Source organism: Acipenser ruthenus, chromosome 15, assembly GCF_902713425.1.
Source record: "Acipenser ruthenus chromosome 15, fAciRut3.2 maternal haplotype, whole genome shotgun sequence".
In the NCBI taxonomy this organism is placed as follows: domain Eukaryota; kingdom Metazoa; phylum Chordata; class Actinopteri; order Acipenseriformes; family Acipenseridae; genus Acipenser; species Acipenser ruthenus.
Genome location: NC_081203.1, coordinates 30969609 through 30997397, shown reverse-complemented (window position 1 = coordinate 30997397; position 27789 = coordinate 30969609). Strand labels below are relative to the sequence as shown.

The following is a 27789-nucleotide window of genomic DNA, read 5'->3' as shown; positions in this document are numbered from 1 at the left end:
TTCAAACCTAGGAAAGATTAGGTCATACTGTATGCACTGGAATTTGCATGTGTTACTTGAAAACATAAAGCTTATATAATTTAACTTGAAAAAATATAAGGCTTAACTAAGGTTTGGGTTGATCTGTATCATTAGTGACCACATTTACAGACCAAATATAACGTATTCAAAAAAGATATACTTTTTTTTAAGGCAAAGTGACCATTGACCCCCATGTTATGTTATTTTGCTTCAAGTTTATCACTGAGTATGGGAAATAAATGACTATTTCTATGACATTAACCCTGAAAAGGCAATTTCTGAAACATTTACATAGGACAGGAAGTTTTCATCCCTTTCTAACCCATGTAAATGGCTCTACTTCAATTAGTACTGGGTAACCAGTGAGAAAACAGTAACACATGTTGCATCCCATTTCCAGTGGTTAGAAGAATCTGCACATTACATTTTGTCATTTAAGCTTTATTTTGAAAACCACAAGCTGCAATTACCAACAAACTTTGACACTTAAAAAGTTGATTTAGCTGCAATTAAAATGTCCAAAATACTTTCAAACACTACTTTACAGTTATAATCCCTGCTGATACAAAAGTAGACCTGACCATTCTAAAAATTACTATAAAAAATACATTCATGTTTGTCTGACATTCAAAATATAATAACATTATAACGAAGAACAACACTGCCTGATACCTGACATATAGTGATACCTGGTGTCCAGACCAAAACAAGGTTTATACAGTATAAATATTAGGTTTATTTTTCTTTCAACGTTTAAAACCAACTCCAGACTGTTTGTATGATCCATAATTTCTATGATTACCACCGGAAGTTCACAACGTTAAGAAACGTAGGCCATCATTTTAAAGCTTTTACTCTTTAATTAAGTCCCATTGTTCATTTTACAAAACTGGAACCAAACTATATTTGAAGTTCTCTTGAGTGCTCTCAAGGGAGTTTGTTTTTTATTTTGTAACACTAACGTACTTTTCTTTTGTCCAATAGGAGTTCATTATAGAATGAAACGCTTTGAAAATATTGCCTGTAATATGGAGAAAGCATTACCACAGCTCTTGGATACAATCTTCAATAAATATCATGTGAATATGATAAGAACAAAATCTAAGCCTCTGGTTTCCTGAGTTAATTCAGCAAGTGCATGTTACTCTTTGACATACAAAATACAAACGCAGTTCAAATGACAGTATTACAGTGATGCAAGTGATATGTCAATATTTCTATCAGTGCATTCAGATTTTAGTTGAACGTGTAGTAGATGTGTTTTCAGATTTTGCTGCTGCAGTAATTAAAGAAACCGTCAATCACAATTAATTTGATTTATGGGGTTTAGAAATTGAGTAGGTAGGGCAATTGAGAAAACAGTAATATTGAACGTCTACATAGCAGGGATGTGAAATTCCAAAAGCTAGGGTGCACCACGTAACCATGCATTGGCAGAATCCACAACACCAAAAACTGAAAGAGAGGTAGGTGTCAAAACTAAACTTCATTCAGTTTCATCTATATAGCTGGAATTCTTTAAAGAAACGTTATGACTACTTACAAAGTTACTGCATATGCTTTCTGTTATATCAGCAGGCAGTGGCAGCCTATTTTTTATCTCTTAAAACATTCTTGTACGATGAATGTATTTACAAAAGGATCTTACAATCAGAAACAATTTGTTTATGACCCAGACTGTGAATTCAATAAGAATTACACTAAACTTTCTCTAGTTGCTATTTCAACATTCAGCCATGAGGTGGCAGTGCAAGCTAAGCGAAAATACCATTCAAGAAATGAAAATATATGGGGGGGGGGGGGGGGGGAGGAGTCATGTTAGCGTAATTTTGCTCATCACGTTTTATAAATTAACTACCAGTGATCAGCTTTAACAAAAGCTCACTTACAATCGTTTTCTGTGTCACTGAGAAGAACACAGAACATAATGAGGCCATCCCTTCGAAGCCATGTCTCTGTGCCACAGTTCAAGTTACTGAATCTCGTCACAAGCTCTAGATGTGCTCAGTTAATCTTTGCTTCGTGTGCTTTACAAACAACAAATACACGTGAGTCATTGTGACTCTAAATTAGCAAGTCCCATATTATTTTCCACAGGAAATGACCCCTTGGACTCTTATTCCCTGAGTTTGACAGCGTGGCAGTGTGGAGTGCTCCCGTGGTCAGTGCTGGAAGCGTGGAGAGTTGATGTGGGGCTGGTGGAAGGCCCCGTGTGGAGAGTAGATGATCTCGGATGCCTGGGAGCTCAGTGCTGAACACAGAGGCTCATGGGTGCTCAGCACAGAGGTCAGGTATTTGGCCTCCTCCGTCAGTCTCTTCACCTCCTTCCGCAGTGCAGCGTTTTCTTTCACCAGGTTCTCACTCTCCTGAAGAATACAAATAACAACAGAGAATGAGTCATTCTGAAAGAGTTACAAGAAAACGATCAAGCACCTGTTTTCCTGTGTACAGCTATGGCCAACAGTTTGGCATCACCCTATAGAATTGTCTAATTGTGCTTCATAAAGTCGAATGGGACCTGCTGAATAATGTTACGTAAACATATTGAATTTTACATACTGCTTTGTAGTTTTCCATATACTTAACAAAAAACAGACAAAAATTGAAAAAAGTGGCATTTCGAAATCTAACCTGAAATACTGTCATGGCTTCCGGCAGACTTTTGCGATATCATTTTGTAGTTTCTTTGATTACATGATGTTAAAGAAAATATCTAAATTATGTTCATATAGTTTTTTGTTTTTTTTAATTATGTCTCAATCCTAAAATTCTAGGTGATGCATAACTCTTGACCATACCTGTATATTAACCCCTTAAGGTACACAAGGAATTGAGCGGTTGTTCAAACGGTTTCTTCTCAAAATACATTTGAGAGTGACTCAAGTATCACGAGGAGGAAACTGACCATTTGGATGACCAGATCCAACCTGTCAGTAAACCTTAAACTCTGTTTCATGCACCTCATTGCAAACATAAGAAAGGTAGAATCCTTTTTATTTGTGGGACACAGATGTCCCTTGTACCTTAAAGGGTTCAAATAAAAGGTAAAGGAACTTAAAAAGTAATGTACAAAGTTATGTATACATTTATATGTATATTCAGGTCTTTCCAGACCTAAAGAATACAATAAGCCTGATCAGTGAATGTTAAGTAAATGGAAAACTACAAAGCTGTATGTAATTCAATATGTTTATGTAACATTATTCAGCAGGTTTCATTCGACTTTATGAAGCAAAATTAGTTAATTCTATAGGGTGATGCAAAACTTTTGTCCAGAGCTGTAGACTGAACTGTAGTCAAAACTACAAATCCAGACCAATGGGGCGCATGCTGTTATTGGTTTTCTAAAGTGTGGGGGGAAAGCTTACACAGCTAAAAGGCTTTTACACGCCATATGGAGGTTTTACCACGCGTTGACTTACTGTAAACAAGGCCCAGGGCAAGCCCCACGCGAGGCACCTTGTACGTCACACATTTTAGCTCGTTGCGCTTGCCTGTTACCAGAAATGACACCTGAACATTTTAATCTGCCCACTTCCAAAATAAAAACGTTTCATTGAAGAAAAAATAAGTAGAAAAACCACAGAAGGGGCAGGAAACGTGTCACTGGTCGGGGAAAAACAGATTCGCTGCTTCCTGTTTATCGAGCTTGCTGGTGAAATTGAAACCACAGAATATACTGAACAATAAATACGGTTTACTGGCCAATGACTGGCTCTTAGATCCAAAAGACTCTGATGTAGAGTAACTTCAAATGGACTTAGTAAATCAATGTACAAACTACATACAGAACATTTAATAATCAATGACATTTATAAGCTTAGACTGCACTGTTGTTTTTCTATTGTTTCCATTAGTTTATAGTGATGTTAAAGGCATATAGGCCTATTAAGGGGAGTCTATTGTGGTGAGCGATGGATGAAGTTTAGTCCATTTATCTGCATTTTTTTGTCTTTCATACTATTTGAACTCTGTCCAGTACAGGTACTGTTTTGTACCTTCAGGGATGTTCCAAAATTATGACAACATATAAGAAATGAAAGTCTGAAATTAAACTTGAACTGAAACTTACCTCTCAGATTACATAATTACGTGCATTCTGCTGAGATATGTATTTTGTTTGATTTTTCACTTACATTTTCATCTACAACCTTCATTTTAAAATCACTTACCCTAACCTGAACTGTAACCCTACCCCTAACCCTACACTTGTACCATCCAGCCCCCTCTGACAGGTCCAGTCTCACTTACATTAATACATGAGAACAGCCTGCAAACATAGCTCACATTCACTAGCATTATCACAGCACAAAAAGAATAGGATAAATAACAAACATGCATGTAGGGGGATCAATTGTTTGTTCCCCTGGGGGTACAGATATTTGGGGGAATCATTATTCATTTACACCAGTATTTTAAATACGAGGCTAAAGATACATTCGGTACTTTTGCTTTAGGTCAAAAAAGGTAATTCAGTCATTTGGTACAAGAAAACAGCATCCTGGTCTTTGAGAGATTTGCATATGTGGCCGGTTTGGAAAATCCAGCCAGTAGGAGGAATGAATTGTACGGCACCTAGTCCTGGCTTTTAGAATGGCCTTGTTGAGAAGCATTACTAAAATAATTAGGTGCCAACAACTGTGCTCTGCCAACAGCTAACCCAAACCCTACTACAGTACACCTAGATCGTTTCCTCTTTTTAATTGCAATGCTATCACCAGCTAAAGGTGTTTGGATCAAGGACATCACAATTAGTGACCTATGCTGTGATATGTTTTGGAAGAGTTGAATGTTTCCTACCCACTACACTTCATTTGAATGACCTGTTTCAAGTTTCAGTTCCATGTCCCCAGGTTCTGTGGTCTTCAAGGTTTATAAAACACAAAATTCTTCAGAAGTAAGTGGGTGTTTTACCCTTACCATGAGAATTTGAACAGGGACCAAAGGCATCTGATAATATTAGATCTTATCAGCAGATATCTGAATGAGTAAAAAAGTGTTTAACAGCTCCAGGTTCAGGGAGCCCTTTAATGTACAATGCTGGAAAGTAGTGCTTACAAGGTCAAGCACAATATAACCAGCAGAGACTATGTAGGTCATATCTTTTTACCTGCTTCTGTGACACAACACTATTGTACACATAGCTGGAAAACCCTTAAAATGTCTTATTGAAGAAACGATTTTAGAACTCCAATGTCATACCTTCAGAGGTGATCAAAGTTATGAGAACATATAAGAAATGAAAGACTGAATTTAAACTTCAGGTGAATCTCTCAGCTTCTATAATTGCTTTTAGTGTGCTGTGAATTCTTGAGCTCATTAATGAACTCAAAGGGCAATGGTATTAATTCTTATTAATGCATTACAATTTTATCAGGACTTTTCTTTCAAGGTCTGCAGCAGCAGTATCAAGGACACAATGTATTCATTTTGTGCATTAACAGTGTGCGTCTCATGCTTTGCTCACCGTCTCAGGATTTCATTTACTGGTACTCGTTGAGTGACAGTGTTCTTTGACTGGCAATGCCTGAGGTTTGCCCAGCACATCATTCAATGCATTTGTCCTGCACTTCAGAGAAAGTTGTTTCATGATTGTTTCTGTGTAATTCATTTTCCTCCCTGTGAAAACGGATGACTAAAAGCACTACCGGTAACGCTAGAATGTTCATCCAGTCAATGAGTAGCCACAATAGTTTACAATGAAAAGCCACAGTGACTCTGAAACCATGTATGATTTTGGTCACTTTTCTAGACAGAACGTGTTATTGTAGAAGTACACAATCCTTGAATAAAGTATAAATAGATGCAATGCAAATAGGTCCAGCTACTGAGGTAATCAACACTGCTGCTTACCCAGGAATAGCCATTTACAACCACAGCCCAGGAGGCAGGCTTGCAACTGTTCCAATGAACACCTCATTGTAAAACAAACAGACTTGAAGGTGGCCTGAGATTTTCACAAAAACTGAATGTTAAGGACACTTTCAGTTATCGGTCTAAACAAGCATTTCAGGCGATGACATTATCACTTAATCTCAATCCCACAGAAGTGTAAAGCCCAGGTTAGTGAGGTATGAGATCGCCTATGTGCAAATAAACTCAACAAGTTTGGAAAACAACATTGTTGCTGTCTGAACAGCCATATGCATAATCTCTCAGGATACCAACTACTTTAAGCCTCTGGAGATTTCTCAATCTGCCACTGGACCGCTCATGAGTCAATGACTCAAGTCTGTCAAGGTTAGAAATGAAAAAAAATTTCATGAATTACTTTTTTAAGCTCTGCTGTCCAGCAATAGGAGAAGCTGAGGAAGCCCTTTCCAGCGAATCTGCTACTTCCTCCCTGTGCATTCTTCATTATCTGGAGCTCTTTAGAGAAATGATTAACCTAGTGATATTTAGAAATACTACAAGAAACTAAATGCAATGACAAATAGCTCAACTAGAAATCTTTATTGAGAAAGGCTTCCAGTTGAAACATTTATTTTTAGTATTTCCAAATGCAGCCCTGTTGAGTTGAACCCTCATGATAAACCGGTCTTATTTCCAGCCAGGGGTCAGTACCCTACTCAGAGGCCTCCTGGATTTTATGGTTCCCTAATTGTGGAAGCAGTGGGCTTCAAAACAGTGGGGCATCTCATGTTTCTTCAGATTAACAGAAACATAACTTCTAGTTCACAAGAGCAAATTGAACCAATGGCACGTACACAAGTTACAGTAAGTCATACAAACAAAGGTTAGAATATGACAGTTCATGTTATTGATTTTGAGGAGCCTTTAAGATCTGACTTGATTGAACCAGACCAGCACTGATAGGCCGAATTGCTTCCTCTCGTCTGTAAGTGTTCCTGCGTTCTAAATAAAGGAGGACTAATTCATGATTAGTTTGTATCAATAGGAAATAATACTTTATTTCATGCTGTATCATGCTGCCCCAAACCCTCCCTTATAAAAGTTTACCATGGTATCTTTGCAGTTTTCCCATGCTTTCCCATGCATTTACCATAGTTTACCCTGGTTTGCCATGTTTTTTAATATGGTTTACTATATTCCACTATGCTTTACCATGCTTTCACTATGCTTTATTACACTTTACCAGGGTAAACTTTTATAAGGGCTAAACTGAACATTAAAATTGGCTTTGTCATACAGAACATATTTCTAATGCTTCTAATTTGCTATGTGGTTGCTGTGTACAAAGCATCATGGGATTGACCTACAGTGACCTGTCAGACAGGGAGGTTGGTGGATATGTGAAGGTGTCTGCTAGCCACACTGTACACCCATTCCTTACCAAGTGTAAAGTGTCTGCTTTCTGTGTCTGCCTCATCCTGCTCTTCTGAGCTGCGATTCGGTTCTTCTCTCGCCTTAACACCTTCTTCACATCGTCAGAGGAGTCCTGTTGAATTGAAGAGGAGGATCTTTCAGCATAATGAGGCATCATACCTGGCTGTACCTGCCGATGTTCTTCCTTGCTCCAGTAGGAATATGCTTTGTTCTGACTCTAACTGAAACATTAGCACTGACTCTATCTTAGTATTTCAGCCTCTGACAGGAAGGACTTCAAAACCTAACCAACAGCCTGAGGTTTAGCTGTGGGGTAAAACAAACACGTATTCTATGATAAACAGTTTTTTTGGCCAGAGATGAGACTTTTGGAGTGATAAGCCAATCGAATTTAATGCAGTATGATATATTGTACACGCTATGATGTATTCACACCCTGTGGGTTCAGATTATCCCTTGGTGTTAAAAGGTAACCAAATAAATTAGGAAAGAAAGATCTTTCAATGACAATGCAAATTTACCACAAGTACAAAGTAGCAGTACTGGCACCCCTTCTGTATTTATTATCGTTCGTTAGTATTGGCTTTGTCACAGCTTCTAAATGGTGTAAAGCATGGGCAAGCTTTGGCACAAGTGTCTGGTGGATATCTTGCCATGCTTCTTGACTGATCTGTTTCCACTCTTCAATACTTGAAGTCTGGCTACTTTTCATCCACCTTCTTCAACTCAAACTTTCAGTACTATTGAAACATTACATGAATATCAAAACGTATTGCTGGATATTTAGCAAAATAAATCAGGGGTGTCAATACTTCTGAGCACCTCTGTAAATGCACACGGAAAACCATACAATACGGCAGAAAGGGCACTACATTTAAATAATCTATGAAACTAGCATACATATAAAGAAAAGCATTACACGTAGCTTGACTATTAAGCTGTGCTGTTTCATTGAGCACTTACTGCTCAGTGGCCTGCAGTTACACTGAACTAGCTGCAGTTACACTGAGCTATAGCTGCAGTTCTTAGAAAGAAAAAATGGTACAACATTCAAGTTTGCAATAGTAAAACATCTTCTATTGTAAAATAGGATAGGATTGCAGGAATCAAAGCAAAGGAAAAGTCTTTTCAGATTGACATGACTGTTAAAAAGCAGATAATGACCAATGGAGTATCGTTAGGTACTATGAAAAAGCCAGACAGGCTACTACCACAGGTCTGCATGAAAGACGTTCTGTAAGATCTATTTGAAGACTAGAGGAGAAGGAATAATCATTGATGTGGATACTGAGCTGTGCACCCCTTTACCCAGCCCTGCATTGCCTCGTCATGATCATTGCAACAATCTTTCCTCATGCAATACAATGCAATACAAATTACACTGATGCAGCTCCGGTCATGCAATTCCATGGTGGTGTGAAAGATAAGAAAGCTTGAAAGAATATGCAACCTATACAAAGTATTTGCATTGACAGAGAATTTCATAGATTCAATTGCAATGGCTGAAAGAGATTACCGGTCTGGTCTTTGAGTCCTTGCAGTGCAAACTACCTGCACATAGCATTGTCAGCAGATGTCATCCCATAGGCATGATTAGCAGTTAAGATCGATTGCCAGTTAAGGTATTTATTTCCTCACACCACACCCTATTCTGAGCCCTGCAAGTTTTAGTGGTATCAATATGATACGACTGTAACATCTCTTCAACGATTTCCTTTACAACAGGATGGGCCAAAAATAATAGAATCGTTAAAAACTTCAGACTCCTGCATTTCTGTTATGCAAAATATCTGCTTGACAGTATGTAGCTGACAGACTGGTTTAACATGATTTGGGGTGTTTGTGAGTGCAGTTAGATGAAAGCTGTTTCTCAGTTTGTAACAGACTGTAGACTGATGGTGAGTTAATGCACAATTAACCTGATCATCAAGATATCATACATTAGTGATCACTACGATGGTATTTAAAAAAAAATGCATTTCATTCTGCACTTCAAAAGAAAGGCATACATTCTCATGTTAGGAGATTCTTTTAATTAGAAAAGCTAGAATTGCACACCTAATCGCCATGCTTTTAGAAAGGATTTCCTTTCGTAGTGTGGCAGGTAGCGTAAATAACTTGATCTCCAACACACATTAACCACTGTGCTGAATACAAGCGAATGCAACTGAACTGAACTGCAAGAAAAAAAAGACGTTTCCTGCCCATAACTACATGCACATATATATATATATATAGATAGATAGATATATGTGTAAGGGCAGCTGGCTCTTTGCTGTCTCATATATATATATATATATATATATATATATATATATATATATATATATATATATATATATATATATATATATCTTTTTTATCAAGATGTAAATGGTGCAGTATATAGTATATTTACAATGGGAATACAACATATTATAATAGCACTAGATTCACCATCCCAAAAGTGAATTCAGTCAAACCATCACTACCATTTATTATTGCCATTAGGGCAATAGATCTTGTAAAAGCTGGAGGCATTTCCAAAACACACAGGAGAAGAAAATAAAAAAGGATTTTACCTCCTTATTGCCAGGAGATGGAGATCTGGTGAAACTGGTGTCGTTGCTGTCAGAACCCTGTGCCATAGCCAACCACTTTTCTCTCGCCCCAAGGACTCTCCACTTCTGCTTATTGTCTCAGTGTGTGCGCGTGTGTGTGAACTCTACTACTTCTCGTTGGCTCACTTGCTTTGAGTGTCGGTGCTCTCTCTCTCTCTCTCTCTCTCTCTCTCTCTCTCTCTCTCTCTCTCTCTCTCTCTCTCTCTCTCTCTCTCTCTCTCTCTCTCTCTCTCTCTCTCGTTCTAGTGCTGTGTGACTTAATCTCTCACTTGTCTTCTCTGTCTGATGTGGTTTCTGGTAAGATCTTTGTAAGTGACTTGCGACTGGAAGTCACATGGTTTGGAAACTTTTAACAAAAACAGTACATCTGGGAATACAAAGCTACATCAAAACCCCATAAAAAGCCCAAAGACCTCACTTTGGGGAACATTATAAAATCTTCATGACCCTTTATTTGGCTGTTCACATGGAGGAAAAGAAGATTTCTATTTCTGAATAATAATAATAATAATAATAATAATAATAATAATAATAATAATAATAATAATAATAATAATAATAATGTTTAAAGTATACATATAAGCTGTTTGCATTTAAAATAATAATTTGTCTTATTTTTTAAACTGTAGTATGGTTTGATTGAAGCAAAATGAGCTTCAACAAATGAAAAGCCATAAAATATTTTTTGGCATTAATCTTATTGATATCACTTGCCACATGTGATCAAATATTGACATTTAGATTTATATTATTGGCGTGGGGAGGGGAGAGTTGTAGGGGTTCTCCCTTCTAAAAATAATCCATATTTTCAATTTACCGTTTGTGTTTGAAATGTACAACGATGGTGTTCCGAGTTCAAATGAAATAACTCGGTGATGCCCCTGCCTCTCCTACTCCCAGCACATCTCCACTCTAGCACCGATTCATCCTGAGCAACATAATAAGAATTCGGCTATTCCTCATCAACTACTCCACACTCCTCATCCAGGCCCTGGCACTCTCCCCCCTAGACTACTGCAACTCCCTCCTGGCCAGCCTCCCTGTGTCCTCCACCCGTCCGCTCCAGCTCATCCAGAACTCCGCTGCTCACCTGGTGTTCTCTCTGCCTCACTTCTCCCACGCAACTCCACTGCTCTGCTCACTCCACTGGCTCCCGATCACCTCTCGCATCCAGTTCAAGACTCTTGTACTCACCTACCGATGCCTTGACCAGACTGCACCCAGCTGCCTCCAGACCCTCATCTCTCCCTACACCCCCACCCAACCTCTCTGCTCCTCCTGCACTAGAAGACTGGCTGTACCTCCTCTACGCTCCCCTGCCTCCAGAGCCCGCTGTTTCTCCACCCTCACCCGGCAGTGGTGAAACGACCTTCCTATGGATGTCAGGATAATAATCTTGAAAACAAACAAAAAAAATAATAAAATAAAGCCAAATGATAAGAGAATTGTGATTTATGTATTTTTTTCCATGTAGAAAGTTCTTTGAAAATCAACCCTGGAATAATGTTTTGTTTTTTTTTTAATGCAAAAAAACCCATAAGGGTTCTAGTCAATTAATATGAACAGCAGCACACACCAGGCTTTGTTCACCATATGTTTTTAACTTTTATTTGTGCAACATCAAGATTGAGAAGTGAACACGTCAAGTCAGCGTTATCAGGAGTCAGTAATGTCAGTTTGTTACATAAGAATTGACAGTGTGCCGAGAGCCAAAATGCAGCATTTGAAAAGTGTATGGGGGAGGTCCCCCAGACCCGCCAATTGCTCTTTGAAATCCTGCCCCCGATGACTATGAAAAATCAAGAGAAGAAATATTCAGCACGGTCTGTCGGGTCTGGAAAGCAGGCACGCTGAAGCAACTTTTTTTTCGGAGTTTCCATTTCCAATATTTGAACCTCAAGACTGCATAACATGAAATGTGATTTGTTATTTTTTTAACGGTGTCAGTAAGTGGTCTCTGATGCGTGACAGACAGAAACAGGGCCCACTTGTAGCAAGGCGTTGTTAAAACCCCTGTTTAAAAAGTCCCTTTAGCGGCAGGAGCTCCAAGGAAACTTTTGTAGGCTTTGTTTTTTTTTATCACACAGGCTGAACTCTGAATGATAACCTAGCAGAGACAAACACTGGAGGGGTTACATTATCATCAGTATAAAACAAAACTTCAGGAAAGAAGGAAATCAATTTGCTTTTCCTGGTATTCCGTTTAAGCTAGCTGATATGGGAAATGTAGATTCAAGTGATCTTGTTTTAGAAAAAAAAACACAGCACAATTAACATGTATTTTAGCTAAATAGCAATACACCTCACTACAGCCACCCCTTCACTATATTTGAATTCTGCTGATTTTTCCCCAGTGCTTGCATTATTACCCTCCTTTATTACATACAGCTCTCCCTGCCTATTTCCCTGTTCATGATGGCAGGAAACGGTAAAGTGCTACACTAGTCTTGGACTATTCCTTCACTAATTCACCATTCTCAATATTTAGATCTGCAAGTCAGATAGTGAAATAGAGACGAAACACTGTATTTGGAAAATATATATAACAAATACCCTCCACATCACATTTTGCTCTCTTGCTGGTCAAACCTAATACGTGGTTTTGGGACAGTGTTGGGCCACGACAGGGTGTTGGATAGTTATCCCACAACATACTATATATTGTGTTGGTAACAGAACAAATGGACAGTGTGAAGAGAGCTGGCATATCTGTCCTTGAAACAGACACTGTTGATAGTGAGGTTTTCTCAACCCCTACGCTTCCGCTTTAGATTATTAAATGCAATAATAATGTTGTTCCAAAATAAATATTGTGCATAACAAGCACTACTTATTCTGTGTCTGCAGTCAACGGCCTACGTTTTCGGAAAATATGATTTTGCCTGTTATTTCTGGAAGACTCTCCCACAATCACGTCCAAAGCCAAAATGCACAGTAGGGTTGCAACGCTTTAAAAAAAAAAAAAAAAAATTAAACACCCTCATTTGCTCAACAGTGTACAGAGGTGAATTTTTCTTAAGCAAAATACAATTTGAATTCCACTCAAACAACCCCACCCCACTAATTGTAAGCCCCTCTGAGTCAGAGAGAAGACAGCAATGAGACAATGCTTTGTGTAACTCCCTCCACCCATAATGAAGTGATAAATGAGATCACTGGACCCACACAAAGGCCATGCTAATATCGAGCTGTTCACTTTTAAAACAACACTACTGTTTTACAATGAAGACTAGCATGTCTTATTTACTGCGGACTTCCTTATTTTTCAACCAATGCAAATTAACAATCTTGTCAAAAGAAAAATATTCCTGAGTGTCCATGTTCCGCATATCTCCTGGCCCATTATCTTCCCCCATGCTCTGGCTGCAAATTCCCAGCTTATGCAACAGTGCTGTTTTCCTGGAAATATAAAAGATATGAGCAGTTAACAATGGGAGTTGTTTCATGCTTGGTATATGGGGGTACATTAACGTTGTTCAGGCTTGATGGTGCAGAATCTCCCATCCAGACCTTATGTCACTGTGTTCTATTTAGGCTCACTTACACACAATGAATGCTCTCCGACACAAGAAAAAAAAAACTTGAAGGTAACATAGTCTAGTAGACAACTGCTTAGACAAAATTTTTTTACAAATAATTCAAGTTTTAATCCATTTCAGCCAATGAAACTGAAATAGCTGTGAAGGAGCCCTTTACTTCGATACATCTGCAATTTATAGCTCAATGTAATTTACCCAAACTGGATCTTATTATGGCAGAGTTGCTGAGGCCTGTTTCTTATCATTCCTCTTGCTGTCGTGCAAATCAGTACTTTCTCGAAAGCTGTAATAAAAGACTATGTCTATGCAATTTAAATGCAGTTCTTGCATTTTGAATTGTAAGGCACTCCTACAAATAGTACATTTGTCCTTTTTTTAAATCAAAACATAGAACAACGTGTTTGAAGTGTCTGTTGTCTATACACTGTCTAAATACACTAAGAAAGCCTTACACTCACAATGTGTTATCGAAGGTTCTTTTAGTGTTTCTGGTTATATGAGTTACCAGCTTCTTCTTCTGACTAGGTTCTATAAATACTGTGCTGATGGGTTTGGTACTTTGACACATTCAAGCTTCATTTTCATCATTACACTACTGATGCAGTTTAGTTCCAATGTAATACACATGCACTGAAGGCTTAGTTTATCAATGCATCAAATCTGCCAGCCCCCCAAAACTCTTGATACAAACTATAGACAGAAATGACCTCTTTTAACCCAGTCAGCTTGTCTGCTGCTGTTCTCCGGTCAAAACGTTTACATTTTACTTTTTAGTATTTCTTTAAGCTCTCTTGTGCTTTTGCCAGCAAGCAATCCTGTGAATAAGACAGAGCTCCTTGTTAAGCTACAATTCTCCAGAAAGACATTTTAATTAATAATTGTCTCCATTAATGTCACTGTGATGTTCGCAGCTGCTGTCAAAATCAAGCTTGTTCACTCAAGTGTGTTTCCATTCATTTTTCGTTTTTTTTTCTCATTTTTTATTTCAAAAACATGTTCCACCCACCTCTAACCACCTCTCTCTTACATCATTCGCTCAGCAGTGGAAAGTTTAGGGCCGACCATCTGCTGATCCTGTGAAAAAATCACTTTACTTCCACCGACATTTTCAAATATAAATTCAAAATAGGAAAAAAAGAAAAAAAAGAATGACTCAAACCAGCTTTTTATAAAACTCAAAAAATTGACGTAATGAAATTGGTTTTGAGATCTATGTGTAGTCTGATATTGTAACTTGTTTTATTAACGATCTTCGGTGCATTAAGGGTGTTGTTTATTTAAATGGTTGTAAATGGCATTACCTAACATTTTTTGAGGCATTCTTAACCTTGTGTTCCTAACAATACAACTTCACGTGTTTAGCATGTAAAACAGCTGGACTCTCCGATCTGCGCACTGCATGATGAACTGGAGGCAGTGCCAGGTAGTGACAAAGGCCAGGGAGGACTTATAACTAAAAAACAGCAGTGTGTGTGTGTATATATATAAGAACACACCCAAGAGATATCTAATCTAGTCCTAATGTATGTCTTGCTTTTACCGCATTAGATTGCACATGTATATGTGTGAACAGAGAACGGCAGAGATACAGCAACTGATAAACTTAAAAGGAAGGGCTAGTCATAAACAAGGGATATATTTCAATGAAATCATTTACAGGAGCTGTACATGACAGTTATAAGACAGCATGCTTTCTTTTGCTGTATTTTGTATCAAATATTTACAGTTCTTTACATCAAGGTTAATGCTATATTATGATTTATTACATGCCAATTGCTATCACGTTGCCATCTCATTGTCATATTACAGTGCTCTAACTGAAATAAGCAAATTAGGGAATTAATACAGGGGCGTTTTCATTCGCAGTGTAATAATATGCAGATTATGACTGTTTGATAGTTAAATTTCCATCTCAAATACATTGATGACTGATAGAAAACATGGCTTGCTTGTTTTATTTTCTTCACTTTTCCAGTTTTCGGTCATTCTTATTAATACTGCTATACTGTGATAAACTAACTTCTATCATATGAACACTTTAATATGAGTTTAATCAATAGCTTTAAACACTCGATCATAACATCTAAATCTAATTTAACAGATTATTCCAGATGATCCTACTGAACATAATAAACAAAAAATATATATTTTTAAAGATGGGATCAATTCCTATAATTGCCCAACAGCTCGATTTATTAGATTTTAGTATATAGCATTGTTTCTCTGTGCTTTCTAGTACAGCTAAATACTGTACTGCTAAATTCTTTTTGACCTCTTATTTGAGCTCAAATTTTTTACATTTACAGTGCCCTCTAGTGGATGTTTGATTGAATTGTACTGTAACATGTAAAGAATGCATAAAAAATAATATAAAGAAATTTAATCACAAAAATAATACAAAATATATGTTTTTTATTCTATTATTCTGTTATTGCTAGTTCAGTAAAATGCAATCATTTATTTGAAATGCAACTGTTATGGACAATTTTCTCTTTTACTAGTGTTAAAAACCTTTTTAAAATTCGCTACTTGGTTCCTTCTGAACAGCGACTCCTTGTGGAGCATTTCTTTACTGAGCTGTTTAATCTGGAAGTTCTGTGTTTTTACCGCGAGGTGGCGCAGTGGCTACGCCTTGTTACCATTGCATAGCCCCGCTATTACAGTACGTGCACATTAGAAAATGCCTTTATCTGTTCAAATACACGAACTGTAAAACAAACAAAACAGTGTTTACCGCTGATCTTTAGATTTGGTTTTGTCATGGAAATTAGTAATTATATCTTGCACTACATGCACTAAAGGCAAATATAATTATTAATTGTAATTAAATTCTGATTATTATTTTAAAAATGTTATTTTAAAAAAAAGAAACCAAAAAGACTGGGTCTCACTGTATTACTCAGGCTGCACTGCAGTGTCTATTCACAGGCGCGATCCCACTACTGAGCGGCACGGGGGCTTTGACCTGCTCCGTTCCCGACCTGGGCCGGTGCACCCCTCCTTAGGCGACCTGGTGGTCCCGAGCTCCCTCGGGAGCACCATATCGATACCGAGCTTAGTGCGGACACCCGATCGACATAGTCCACTGCAGCTCAGAACCCCTGAGCTCAAGCAATCCGCCAGCCTCAGCCTCCCAGTAACTTGGATTATAGGCGCACGCCACCGCGCCCGGCGAGAGCAGAGGCTTGTTCGAAAGCTTTTCAAGATACAGTGCTGGTGACGTCACATTCTATATGGTATCTCGACTGCCACCCAGCGACCGCAAGCAGACTACAAATGTTTTCGAGGTTTCGTAATTAAAAACGATAAACCCACACCTGCTCGCTACATCAGAAGCGTCCAACTTTAGTGTGAATCATGCACTAAAGGGGTCGTCAGTTTAAATTAATTCAAACTAAATAAAAATGATAATTTGGCACGACCGCAATGAAACACTTCTCGCTGTATGTGGCACAATATGTTATACTTCGCTATATTTTGTAAATATGTTTATAATGTCTTTATAATCTGCAAATTGTACTGATTATATCGCCCTAATAAAGCTTAAGGATGACAGGTCTGGTAGAATTTTGTGTTTTTAAACATTAGACTAAGTGTAAAGTAACCCAAACCTTTCGGAGGAATATCCAATATGAAAAATAAAATCACCATGGGACGCTCCGATGCTGTAAACCGACTCCCGAACACCGCAACAAGGACGTGACTTTTTAATGCCCCAACAAGCAATCACAAGAGGCCGATATATTAACATAATTTGCACTTTCTCTGGTAATGGTCCAAAAAATTATAATTATAAAACATCCCTTTTTCAGATTAGGAATTTCAGTGAATTCGTTTTTATTGTCACTAATGACCAGTCAGTGCGGCGTTTACCTGTGGTGATGTTATTTGTCTGTTTACTGAACTTCTGCAGTTGTGTTTTTGTTTTTAAGTGTTTAAAAGATTTGAACAAAAAGTAACAGCAGACGATGGCAGACAGAAACGGGAAACGGAAGACACGTTAGCTGGTTGCATACTGGATCTGTCTGGCACTGAATACTAAAATCCAACTCGTGTTTATAGTAATTCAGTGTAGACAATCTTTTTTATAGTATAAGGACATATCTTTTACAGTTTTGTTCTTGAATATCATAATCAGTTTTTGAACAGATAAAAAGTACTACCAAGCACTAAATTAACCGTTCTTGAATTTCCAAAACAGACGATCACATTTTTTGAAGTTGCACTCAAAAGGTTCATTCATTAGGCCCTCTTATTACAAAATGAATTGAATAATAGGTATCTGGTTCTTAATATTTTTTAATAAATACTGTAATAAGAAATACCAGAGTAGGGATTCAAATTAGAATAAATGTCTTAAATGTATCTCTGAATAACAAACACCAGACTGTTTGGTAAGATTTTAAGAGATGTTCCAGTTTCCTGACAGACCTGGTGTAGCATTACATCTATGTCATGTTCGAAATGAAGAAAAAAAAGGGGAACTCTGTTTATCACTGACAGTTAGAGCTTCCGAAGGCTATTCAGGAAATGGCTGTTATAAAATGATCGTTACAAAGTTAAATAAAAAGCTGAAGGTGTTTTTTATTTTGTAAAAGTGGGCTTCTTTTAGTACAGTAAATGCGACAGGCCTCTTAATAGTGTAAATGAAAGACTTGTTTTTCTTAATAACCATCTGCTTTTCAAGAGGTATCTGGGTTTTAGAAAGCAGGGACTAACTCAAGGATAAGGCCTAGCTCCCTCACTGTGCTGGGAGTGATCCTCATATTTGCTGAAATGTGGGAGCAGAGCTCAGGTAGGTGATATCAATTGTGACCTGAGCGGGAATCAAGCCAAAGGCTCCAGAGGTGAAGGGAATGAGAGGCTAAGGGGTTATGAGATCTGTCACCTGGTCTGAGACGATGGGGTTTCCACACTGTGCAGCTGGGGCCCCGTTCTCAGATAGGGTCTTCAAGAAATACAAAGTGTACTGACTTCACCCTTTTTGAAAGGGTTGGTACACACGCCACCCGAAAGCTGAACATTGGGTGAGAAAGTAAACCCATTTAAAACAATACATACAGAATGCGACTCTTTGAAAATACGATTTAATGAGTATGGAGCAGAGTAACATCAAAAGACATACATGGTTGTAAAACACAGAAAGTTAACATTAAAAATATATATATATAAAAAAAAAACACATTGCTGAGGAGAGCCAGGGGGGCTATTCACAACCCCCTCTCAGACAGAAACAATGACATTGACACACAACACATCAGAATACAAAAAAGTTACATCTGTTTATAACAGAAATGTAAAATGCATCACATCTAGTGATTACATATCATATATCATTTTTATATATTGCAGTATAAAAAAACAATTCATTAAAAAAACACAAAATGTAATTGGCAGTAACAATGGTGTAATAGCAAGATTGTAAACTATATATATATATATATATATATATATATATATATATATATATATATATATATATATATATATATAAATGCTTTGATGACGCCTGCGTCACCTCAAGTCGGTTCAACCGGACACTGCCAGAGCCAAAGGCAGGATAAAACGGCAATATAAAATACTATAACTGTTTATTAAACCAGAATACATTGGCAAATATCACCCTGTCTGGATGCCTGGCTCCACAACAGAAACTTAAAACCGTTTAAAAGTGTTTCTTTGTCTTCACTGATGGGAACAGCTTCCACATGACAGGAAACCCCAAAAAAGACACTTTGGAACGGGTCTCTTAAAGCGAGCCCTTCCAAAACATCCTCCCAAAGTGAAAGGACTCAAAAGGAATCTCAACTTCCTTAAAGAGATAAGTGCTGACTTTAGCTGCACTACACGTCTAAGGTGTACAAAGAGTTTGTGGAAAGCCGTGGGCCCTCCTTCACTTCCTGGAGAGCTGCTCCAGCAGGGGGTTGCTCTCGCTCTCGGGCGTCTTGACGCTGTCCGTCCTCACGATGCAGGTGGGGCGGTGCCGGTTCAGCATGAGGATCAGCTGCTGTCTCTCGTGCTTCAGCTCTTCAATCTGAGCCTTCAGGTCTGTGTTCATCACCTCCAGCCTCTCCGACTCCTGCAGGGGACAGTCAGTGTTAGACAAGATCACAGACCACTGCCAGCTGCCTGCCTCGTAACACCAGGGTGTCCAATCAGGGTCCTGGAGGGGCCCCCACTCCCCCTCCCCAATAACCCAAGTTCACTCACCCTTTGTAGAAAGTCTGTCCTTTCTTTCTTTTTATTTCGACATCGTGCTGCTGCAACTTTGTTTTTCTCTCGTCGCCTTTTCCTTCTATCCTCCTCCTCCTCCATCTACAAAAAAGAAAGACATTCTCATTTCCCCATCTTTACCACGATTACAAAAATTCAACAAATTCAAGATCAACAAAACCTTTATGCCATATATTTGCTGTAGAACCACCAAGCATCCAAGTAAGATTTTGTAACACTATGATGTAAACTGCCTTAATAACATAGTTCACCTTCTATAACTGGTACTTTGTTACAACTACAGTTAGTTTCTGTCACTGCTGCTCCTATTAGGTCACTTTTCTGTTTCTCATTCAGGTTACCATAGGAATGGAATGTTATGTGCATTTCAGAATTGTATTGTTTCAAACATCTGAAAATAATTCTTATATGTCAGTGTAAACAACATCTGTGTCTTTGTGAATCCTGCAGTTCTTATTTTCCCCAGTAGGGGGCGCTGGTTCTCCACATTGCCCATTAGGAAGTCCCTGATTGAATGGGCTGCAATGTGTCTGTGGCAGTGTTCTTTTAAAATGTGTCACTTAAACTAAAGTTGTCAGGAAGCTTAAGCTTCAACTTTTAGCAGCAGTGCCATAAAATAGTTTGTTTATTTAAGCAATTTATCGGGGTGGGGGGGGGGGGGGGGGGTGCAGGGACTGACTTGCTTAAAGAAAAGGTTTCTTTGGGGAAAAAAACCCACCTTTCATAAAAACAAAAATCTGTGTTCTCTCCGCATCCATTTTTGGTAATCAAGGGCTCTAAATGTTACTTTATTGGCATGGTACCACATGCTCTGCAGCCCCTCTGTTATTTCCTGAAGCGACATTAAGACCTCTGACCACAAACACTGTGTGCACTGTCGGAGGCAGACAGGCAGCCCCCTCTCTGCTTCACACCTCCCCGATCCTCTCCACAGCATCGGAGCTGACCCAGTCCGGGTGGGTGCTTACCTCTCCTTTCATTGGGGACGGCCTCTTGGACAGTTTTACTCCCAGGAAGTGCAGAGGGGAGATCATGGCCTCGATGTTTCGGATGTCTGCGTATTTCAAGTCCTCGGCAGTGAGAGTGGTGGACGGGATGCCTGCCAGCGGGCCCAGACTTGGGAGAGAGCCTGCAGTCAGCGAGGGCTCTGGGATCTGTCCAGGCATCATGTCAGGCTTTGCTGCAGAGGGACAACAAACACGGTTACCCCTCCACCCTGGCTTCTCAAAGACTCCTTTAGAATGACTTCAGAGAACCTTACCAATCCAGCTGCAGCTTCAGAGATCTCAGTAAAGCAGCATGCAGCGACTACATTCCTGTAAAGGTTACGGTCTCTGACGTCAAGGGCTTGTGTCAATTATTAAACCACTTTTTGTTGGAATGCACTTGAAATATGTTTACAATGATAATGTTAGCTGTCTAGGTCAGTCCCCCGTATAGAAGTAAATGAGCCAAAATCAGCATTTTTACTTATGCCATATACAGCTAACTATGCATTTTCCATGCATTGCCATCGGCGCTGTATCTTGCTTTTACTAAACTATATTTTACCACCCAAGACATACATTATTCATTCAGGCACTCTAGAATGTGAGTTTTTTTAACACGCTTTATTCCATCTAGTCTATTTAATGCAACAAAGCCAACATATCCCACTTTAATCTGAACATCTTTTGTCGTTACAGTGTAGAGTCCTGAAACATATCCCTCATCAAAACGTGCATTACCTTCCGGGATTGATTATTAAAAGCTGAAATTACATTACTTAGCAGAAAAGGGGCAACAACCCAAATTCAGCAAATCTCTTAGAAAGTTGAAACATTTCCCTGACCGCCTAATGAGCTGGACCACACATCTCCTCCTCACAAAAGAGCTGGATTGCTATGAAATTGAGAAATGTAGTCAAAAAGCAGTCATTGCATAATCCAATCCTCTCTCTTTCACTCTTGTTTAATATTCTTCAGGGAGAATATTTTTTCAATGCAGCAATTGAATTTAGCTTTCTAATATGAAATGCCTTTGCAAAACATAATTTACTGCACTGTAGGCCTAACTGAAGCCAATTTCAAAATTGGTCCATTTCCTGCCAGTGAAGTTTCTAGTCCAATATAAGCTGCCATTTGCAGACACTGGAATGAAATGTGACTGGATAGCATGCAGTACACTGGGATGAATGGTGGCCCTTTCAACCAGACCCACACAAAACCCTTTCTATTTTATGAAACTTCCATTTGCAATACACTTAGCAAACATGTTTGAGATGGTTTTAAAAGTTGCAGCTATTTAAATAAAGTCACATATTAAAAGAGCACATTTCTATTCACTCACACAGACCCCACTTCTGAAGCTGGTGGAGGGGATACCAGCCTAAATTCATCAGCTCTGAGCCACTGTCACAACTGGTACAGGAGCAGGTTGGAATAAGGTGCATAACTGTAACTGTATGTACAGTAGCACCAGTTCTCTTTAGCCCCCTTTTCTCCCTGGTATGCACCACCCGGGTCAGAACCTACCCTACATGTTGTGGCACGTTCCTATTATGAGTAATGCCCCGTTCAAAAACAATAGAGCCTTTGGATGGTATTTGCGTGACTGTGCGGTCTGGGTTAGTGAAGTCATCATTAGAATGTTATTGCGGAAACAAGAGAGAGTTTATTTGTATCCGATTACACCACACACATGAGAAAGCCCACTGAAGCATAAGAAATGCAGTGCTTCATCTGTTTTGTATAATTGTACTGCAATACAGTAATTGGTTATTATAATGCCTTTTCTTCTTGACTTGAGTTGACCAAAGTTGGTCTCTCCAACTCTCTCTGTTAAGGGAACTGAAAAACCTCAGATTGCATAAAACAATAAAGAGGCAACATTGAACGCTGTGAAGGAATTTGAAATCCGATTTTTACAACATTGAGAAACATTTTTGTCTTTGTTTAATGAGCTGTAGATTGGAACCAGAGGGGTTATATTGGAACAAAAAGAGATGGATTTTGAGAGAACGGGTTCACTGTGCCGGCCGTTCCTTCTACAGAATATTTTAAAGATTTAAAAATAAAAACAATCATTTGAATAACCAAGAAACTACCGTACCAGTCGATTTAAAGAAAAAAGAGCTTGGTTTTTGATGCTGTTAAATTCTTGCTGTTTCATAGCAGTCAAGCTGAACAGGCTGAAGAATGTGAAGGAAACAAAGATTTCCACTCAAGCTCACAGACATTGCTGTGCTAGCACTAAGAAGGAGCAGCTGTGTCCAGAGCCGATATGGGAGTGGAGAGGAAATGTCATGTATTAGTTATGAAACAGTATAGAACTGCACTCAAGACAGGCTGGCTCCTGGCCAAAACAATCATTTTTGAGGTTTGGATTTTTCAGCGTGTGTGTGTGGTGTGCTTCAAGGCTTTTTTTCCCCTCTCACTCCATATTTTAGTTAAATACTGTAAAGATCTCCATCTCCATAACCCTCTTATGTGTCTTTAAAAATATCTGGAGTCGATTCAGTCTCCAATAGAATTATTTGTCTTTTGTTTCTTTTTTAAATAGTACCCATTTCCATTCAGTACTGATACCTTGTGCCAGAGGGCATTACCAGAGATTATGCTAGTTCATTTATGGATCTGAATAAAAAGCACACATTTTTCTACAAGACATAAAGGTGTCTAATTTGGACCACTGTTTTCAACTAGCCCTGCTAGTGTCAATCAAAGTCCACTCAAGAGCACCTACAGCATACACTTCAAAGCATTGGGCATGCAGGCAGAACAGGCTAAAATACTCATGCAATCGCAGGGCATGTATCCAGAAGCTGCGGACAGTCCTCTGAGGCCACTGCTCTACCCCAGACAGAGATTACTCAGCCGAGCAGCTGCAGGAACAGCGGCAGCTCCCATCACAAATAGATTTTTTATTTAGCAGCAAGCTGTGCAACAGTGTAAATATTTTTTTTTTTCACTGCTGTCTAACAGAGAGCTAAGGGGGATTCGATTTAGAAAAAGTTTTCCAGCACTGAGCTAGTATTCGTGTTGTGCTATACTACCAGAATTACCGAATAATAATTAATTAATTAATTAATAAATAAATAAATGTCCAGATTTGACTTTGCTACATTACTTCATTGCATCTAATGTACAATCTTTTCTATGCACAACCCACCTTGACACACACTGAAGCTGTTTCACAGTTACTTAGTCTCTGCAAGTCGCCTTGGATAAAGGCATTTGCTAAATAAACAAATAATAATAACATTATTCATTTGTTAATGGATAGTCTCGCTGACTTGGACTCCAACACTCTGTCCAATCTGTATTGGAAGCAAATGGGAGCTGATCTAAAAATCCACAGCTGATTCAGCATCAACACCATTTCATTGCTTAATGAAATCTTCTTTAACAGGACATCTTGGCACGGGCCTATCCCTTATAAAAGCTTACCACAGCAGTTCTGCATGGTATTTTTGCAGTTTTATCATGCTTTTCCCATGCTTATACAATGCATTTACCATGCTTTAATGAGCTCTACCATACCTTGCTATAATTCACAATGCTTGCCTGTGCTTTATCATGCTATATTCCACTTAGCTGTGCTTTTACTATGGAAAACTTAGAAGGGATAGATCACCACTGCCAGTGGTTTGAAAACATGAAAACATCCTTACTTTCATTGAACAGATTCAGGTTGACTGTAGTAAACCATAGTGAAAGCACACAGTGGAATAACAGTACGCATGACATATACTAGTAAGCAGTGTAAAATAAGAATCATTATTCTTTAAAGCAAAGAATAAGCACAGATGAGATCCCATTCCAAACAGCAGCCTCGATTTACTGCAGTAAATTCAACAAAGAACACAGCTGAAGAGAATCACTGTGAATACGTTGCACCAAAAGTGAAGAGAGCATTGGACTAGCGATTTTGTTGGAGTTTGCACTGTAAGAGATACACAATGAAAGCACAGGGAGAGGGTGTACTTACAATCTCTGTGCTCATCGACGTCAGGGGAGGGGTTCAAAGCTTTCTACTCCAAAGTGTATTTTGCACCATTTTTCTGAAAGGAGAAAAAAAAAACACCCGATAATTAGAAAATGAGTTATAATAACAAATAAAGAATATTTTAATAAAAGTCCTTCAATTCTAGTTTTCTAACTGTAGTGGGTGTTCATATCTTTTCAGTACAAATGGTGCAAAAAAAAAAACATGCCACCTGACCTAAGCAGATTTGAATCCATTTCAAGAATGAAGAAGTGCCAATATCTCAATGCTTGCTGCTGACTTTGCTAATCACTTAGCTAGCAGGCCATTGCTCCGAGTAACAAACCACAATGAAGCACATGCAGAAACATGCTTACTTTCAAGATTGTAAACTCCTATAGACGCTGCCCAAGTGAAGAGAGACTAATATTTTCAAATTGTCTGTGAAGACAGCAAGTATAAACTGGCCAGACACTCATACTGACATGCCCGATAACCTCTCAGCCTACTTTAATGTTTCCACTTTGGCTAGTTACTGCAAAAAGGTACAGTATCCCTTTCAACTTTTCAATCAGTATTAGTATTAAATTGCTTCTAGACAGGCAGAAGATTGTCATTATGTGATAAGTAACAAGTGCATTCTAATATTGAGTTAATGTGCTATCACCAACAGGTCAAAGACCATCATTAGCCATGCTCTTTGCCAGCATTACTGTAAATATGCACCTTGTTTTGACAATTGGTAGCAGTAGCATTGCCAAGTACTGAAGTTTGTATACAACACATGAAAACATGTATTATTTTGCATAGATGTTCTCACCGTTTTTTGTTTGTTTGTTTGTTTGTTTGTTTTGGGGCTCAAATGCAGAGCAGAAATTCTAGACGGACATCAGGCCATTTGTCCGACAAAAATTTAGCAAATATGCAATATTTATAACCAGACTCAAAATCGGAAATGTGCAGTGTTATAAATCCCCAGATATTACAAAACGGTCCTAAAATTCAACTGAATAATAAAAAGGTTAAAATCTAGTAAAATTCCATGTGTAATAATTATAATGTTGCATGGAATGCACATGCCAAAAGCAGCTCTTTGAGCTAAGTGCTACTCAATGATGAGGAGATAGTGTAGGTGCTAGTTCCAGAGAGGGGTGGGGCCGCGTGGTATTCCACAGATTTGACTCACTGCCTTGCTATTGATTGGTGCAGCTGCTAAGGTGATGCTGCAGCAACAGAATAACATTGAGGAAATGGAAATGCAGAGTATGTTTGTTGCTGTTTTTCACTAGGTAAACCTTACACTAGAGACCACCAGAACGAGGCAGCTGGCGCCAATTAATTCGTGCGTTTATGTAACGAACTACAGGACTACGAGAAAGCATTTAGCAGTGATTCGATAAAAAAGAAAAAAAAAGTAGATCAGATATGTTATTTTATTAAATCAATTGGACAAGCAATACTTATCAGTTGTATATGTGTATTCCATACATTGAGGGAGTAATTGCGGTAACAGGAGAAGTAATTGAAACATAGCAAGTACAGTAACTTAAATAACTGCAACCACAACACAGGCATCTGATACCTCCCCCAACACACGTTTGTCCAAAACTATATTCCCATTAAAGTTACATAAGCAAAGACAGTAGTTCTTTATCCCTGTAGTACAAAAAAAATGTCATCCACGGTCTAAACTCATTCCAAGCAAGCGGAAGTTATTATTCAAGTTATGTCCACTCGAGTCTTACGTAACATCATGTAACTTCTGCAGTTCATTAAGTGTTGTTCTTAATGTTAGTGTTCCAACAAATCTGTCGCACAGATGCAACAGTGAACATTCGATTAACAAAAAAAAACACATACTGACGCTTTCCATTCCATATGACTTTCATTAGCTAGTGTTCTGGCTTACAATCCACGTTCATTATTAAAGACCCCAAGAGCAAATACTCTGGAAACTGTTCCTAGTATTGTGCAAGCGTATACAGAACACCACACCATGCAACAAAAAATAACTGCTATTAAATTGATAGAATATGCATGTAAAACCTTTGAACAAAAAAATTAATAAATTTAAATCACACGCCCAGCAGGATCTGACGCCAGAGACTCTGTCTGAAGTCTCTGCAACGGGGAGCAAAAAAAAAAAAAAAAAAAAGAATTATTAAAAAGTTGCCAAGGTTTTTTTCAAACTCTGTGCGCGCCACCTACTACGCCAAACCAAGTTTTTAAATATTTTTCAGTTACCTGAAATTGGTCCTAAATCCGAGAGATGTTCTTTTTTCAGGTCAGCTGAAGGTCGGGTGTCAGTTTTAAAGAATGAAAATCGTTGCATCAGCCCGTTTTTATACCGATCCCGCTGTCTGGGAGGGTTTGGGAATGCGGAACCTACTTGTGCCAACCAGACGTAAGAGGCTGATGTACAGTGTGGAAAACCCGCCTCCCCCTAACAACCAGAAAACAAACAACACAGCAACTAACCTGCCTCAGTTCAGGACACACTGGAAGCGCAATCCAGTGACTCTCACCCTTGGTGCATGAGGGAATCCCACAACAAACACTGCAATACTTGAGGAATACCTGGGAGAATGACGCACCGGCACTTTATCATAAAGCAGTCCGAGGTCTAAAAGCTGCATGCAGTATAAATAAGCCATCCCAAAGTAAACACACAGCTATTTAAAATAGAACAAAAAGCTGTTTAAAATAGCTAATGGTTAGCCTTCCTACCAACACTGTTTGTTTTACATAAGTTACATCAATGTAAGGTATAACCGAACTTAGAAACGTATAAGCGATCCAAAAAGAAAAATCAACAACTCAAATTTCATCCCTGGAGAAAACAACAACTCAGGATGATATTTCAATATTCATGTGAGATCCTATTATTTTCATTAGTAAGTTGTTTTGCAAATAAAATTGTACAAAGGTTGCATTATAAGTACATTCCAGGGTTACAGTTTTTTTTTTCTAGCGGTGAAATGCCTTGTAAAACATATATCTAATCTCTGAGGATCTAAATTATATTATAGGATCGTTAATATGAAAGAAATATATATATTGAAGATGAAAAGAAATAGATGCACAGGTGACTCACTTGTTTAATAATTGTAATAATTATATATATATATATATATATATATATA

General features: G+C 38.4%; 2 protein-coding genes and 1 long non-coding RNA gene across 4 annotated transcripts; all 3 read right to left on the bottom strand.

The window, feature by feature from the left end:
* Positions 1–446: 446 nt before the first annotated feature.
* On the bottom strand, positions 447–10052 carry LOC117421857 (basic leucine zipper transcriptional factor ATF-like). The gene is made up of 3 exons (XM_034036307.3): positions 9870–10052; positions 7316–7420; positions 447–2387 (listed from the first exon to the last, which is right to left on the bottom strand). Exons 1-3 carry the CDS (start codon positions 9933–9935, stop codon positions 2184–2186), a joined length of 375 nt encoding a protein of 124 aa, XP_033892198.1. The 5' UTR covers positions 9936–10052; the 3' UTR covers positions 447–2183.
* Positions 10053–11564: 1512 nt separating this feature from the next.
* Positions 11565–14778, bottom strand: LOC131697616 (uncharacterized). Its single transcript, XR_009307407.1, has 3 exons — positions 14454–14778; positions 14155–14262; positions 11565–13307 (listed from the first exon to the last, which is right to left on the bottom strand). It is a non-coding gene; the product is annotated as an uncharacterized LOC131697616 (long non-coding RNA).
* A 3740-nt stretch (positions 14779–18518) lies between these two features.
* LOC117962371 (jun dimerization protein 2-like) lies at positions 18519–27039 on the bottom strand. Of its 2 annotated transcripts, XM_034927462.2 has the most exons (5): positions 26891–27039; positions 24650–24722; positions 20650–20861; positions 19658–19762; positions 18519–19526 (listed from the first exon to the last, which is right to left on the bottom strand). In XM_034927462.2, the coding sequence occupies exons 3-5, from the start codon at positions 20848–20850 to the stop codon at positions 19341–19343; spliced, it is 492 nt and encodes a 163-aa protein (XP_034783353.1). In that variant the 5' UTR covers positions 20851–20861; positions 24650–24722; positions 26891–27039; the 3' UTR covers positions 18519–19340. The 2 variants fall into 2 exon arrangements, with proteins under 2 accessions (XP_034783353.1, XP_034761900.2); XM_034906009.2 differs by lacking the exon at positions 24650–24722 and having other exon boundaries at positions 26891–27034.
* Positions 27040–27789: the final 750 nt, after the last annotated feature.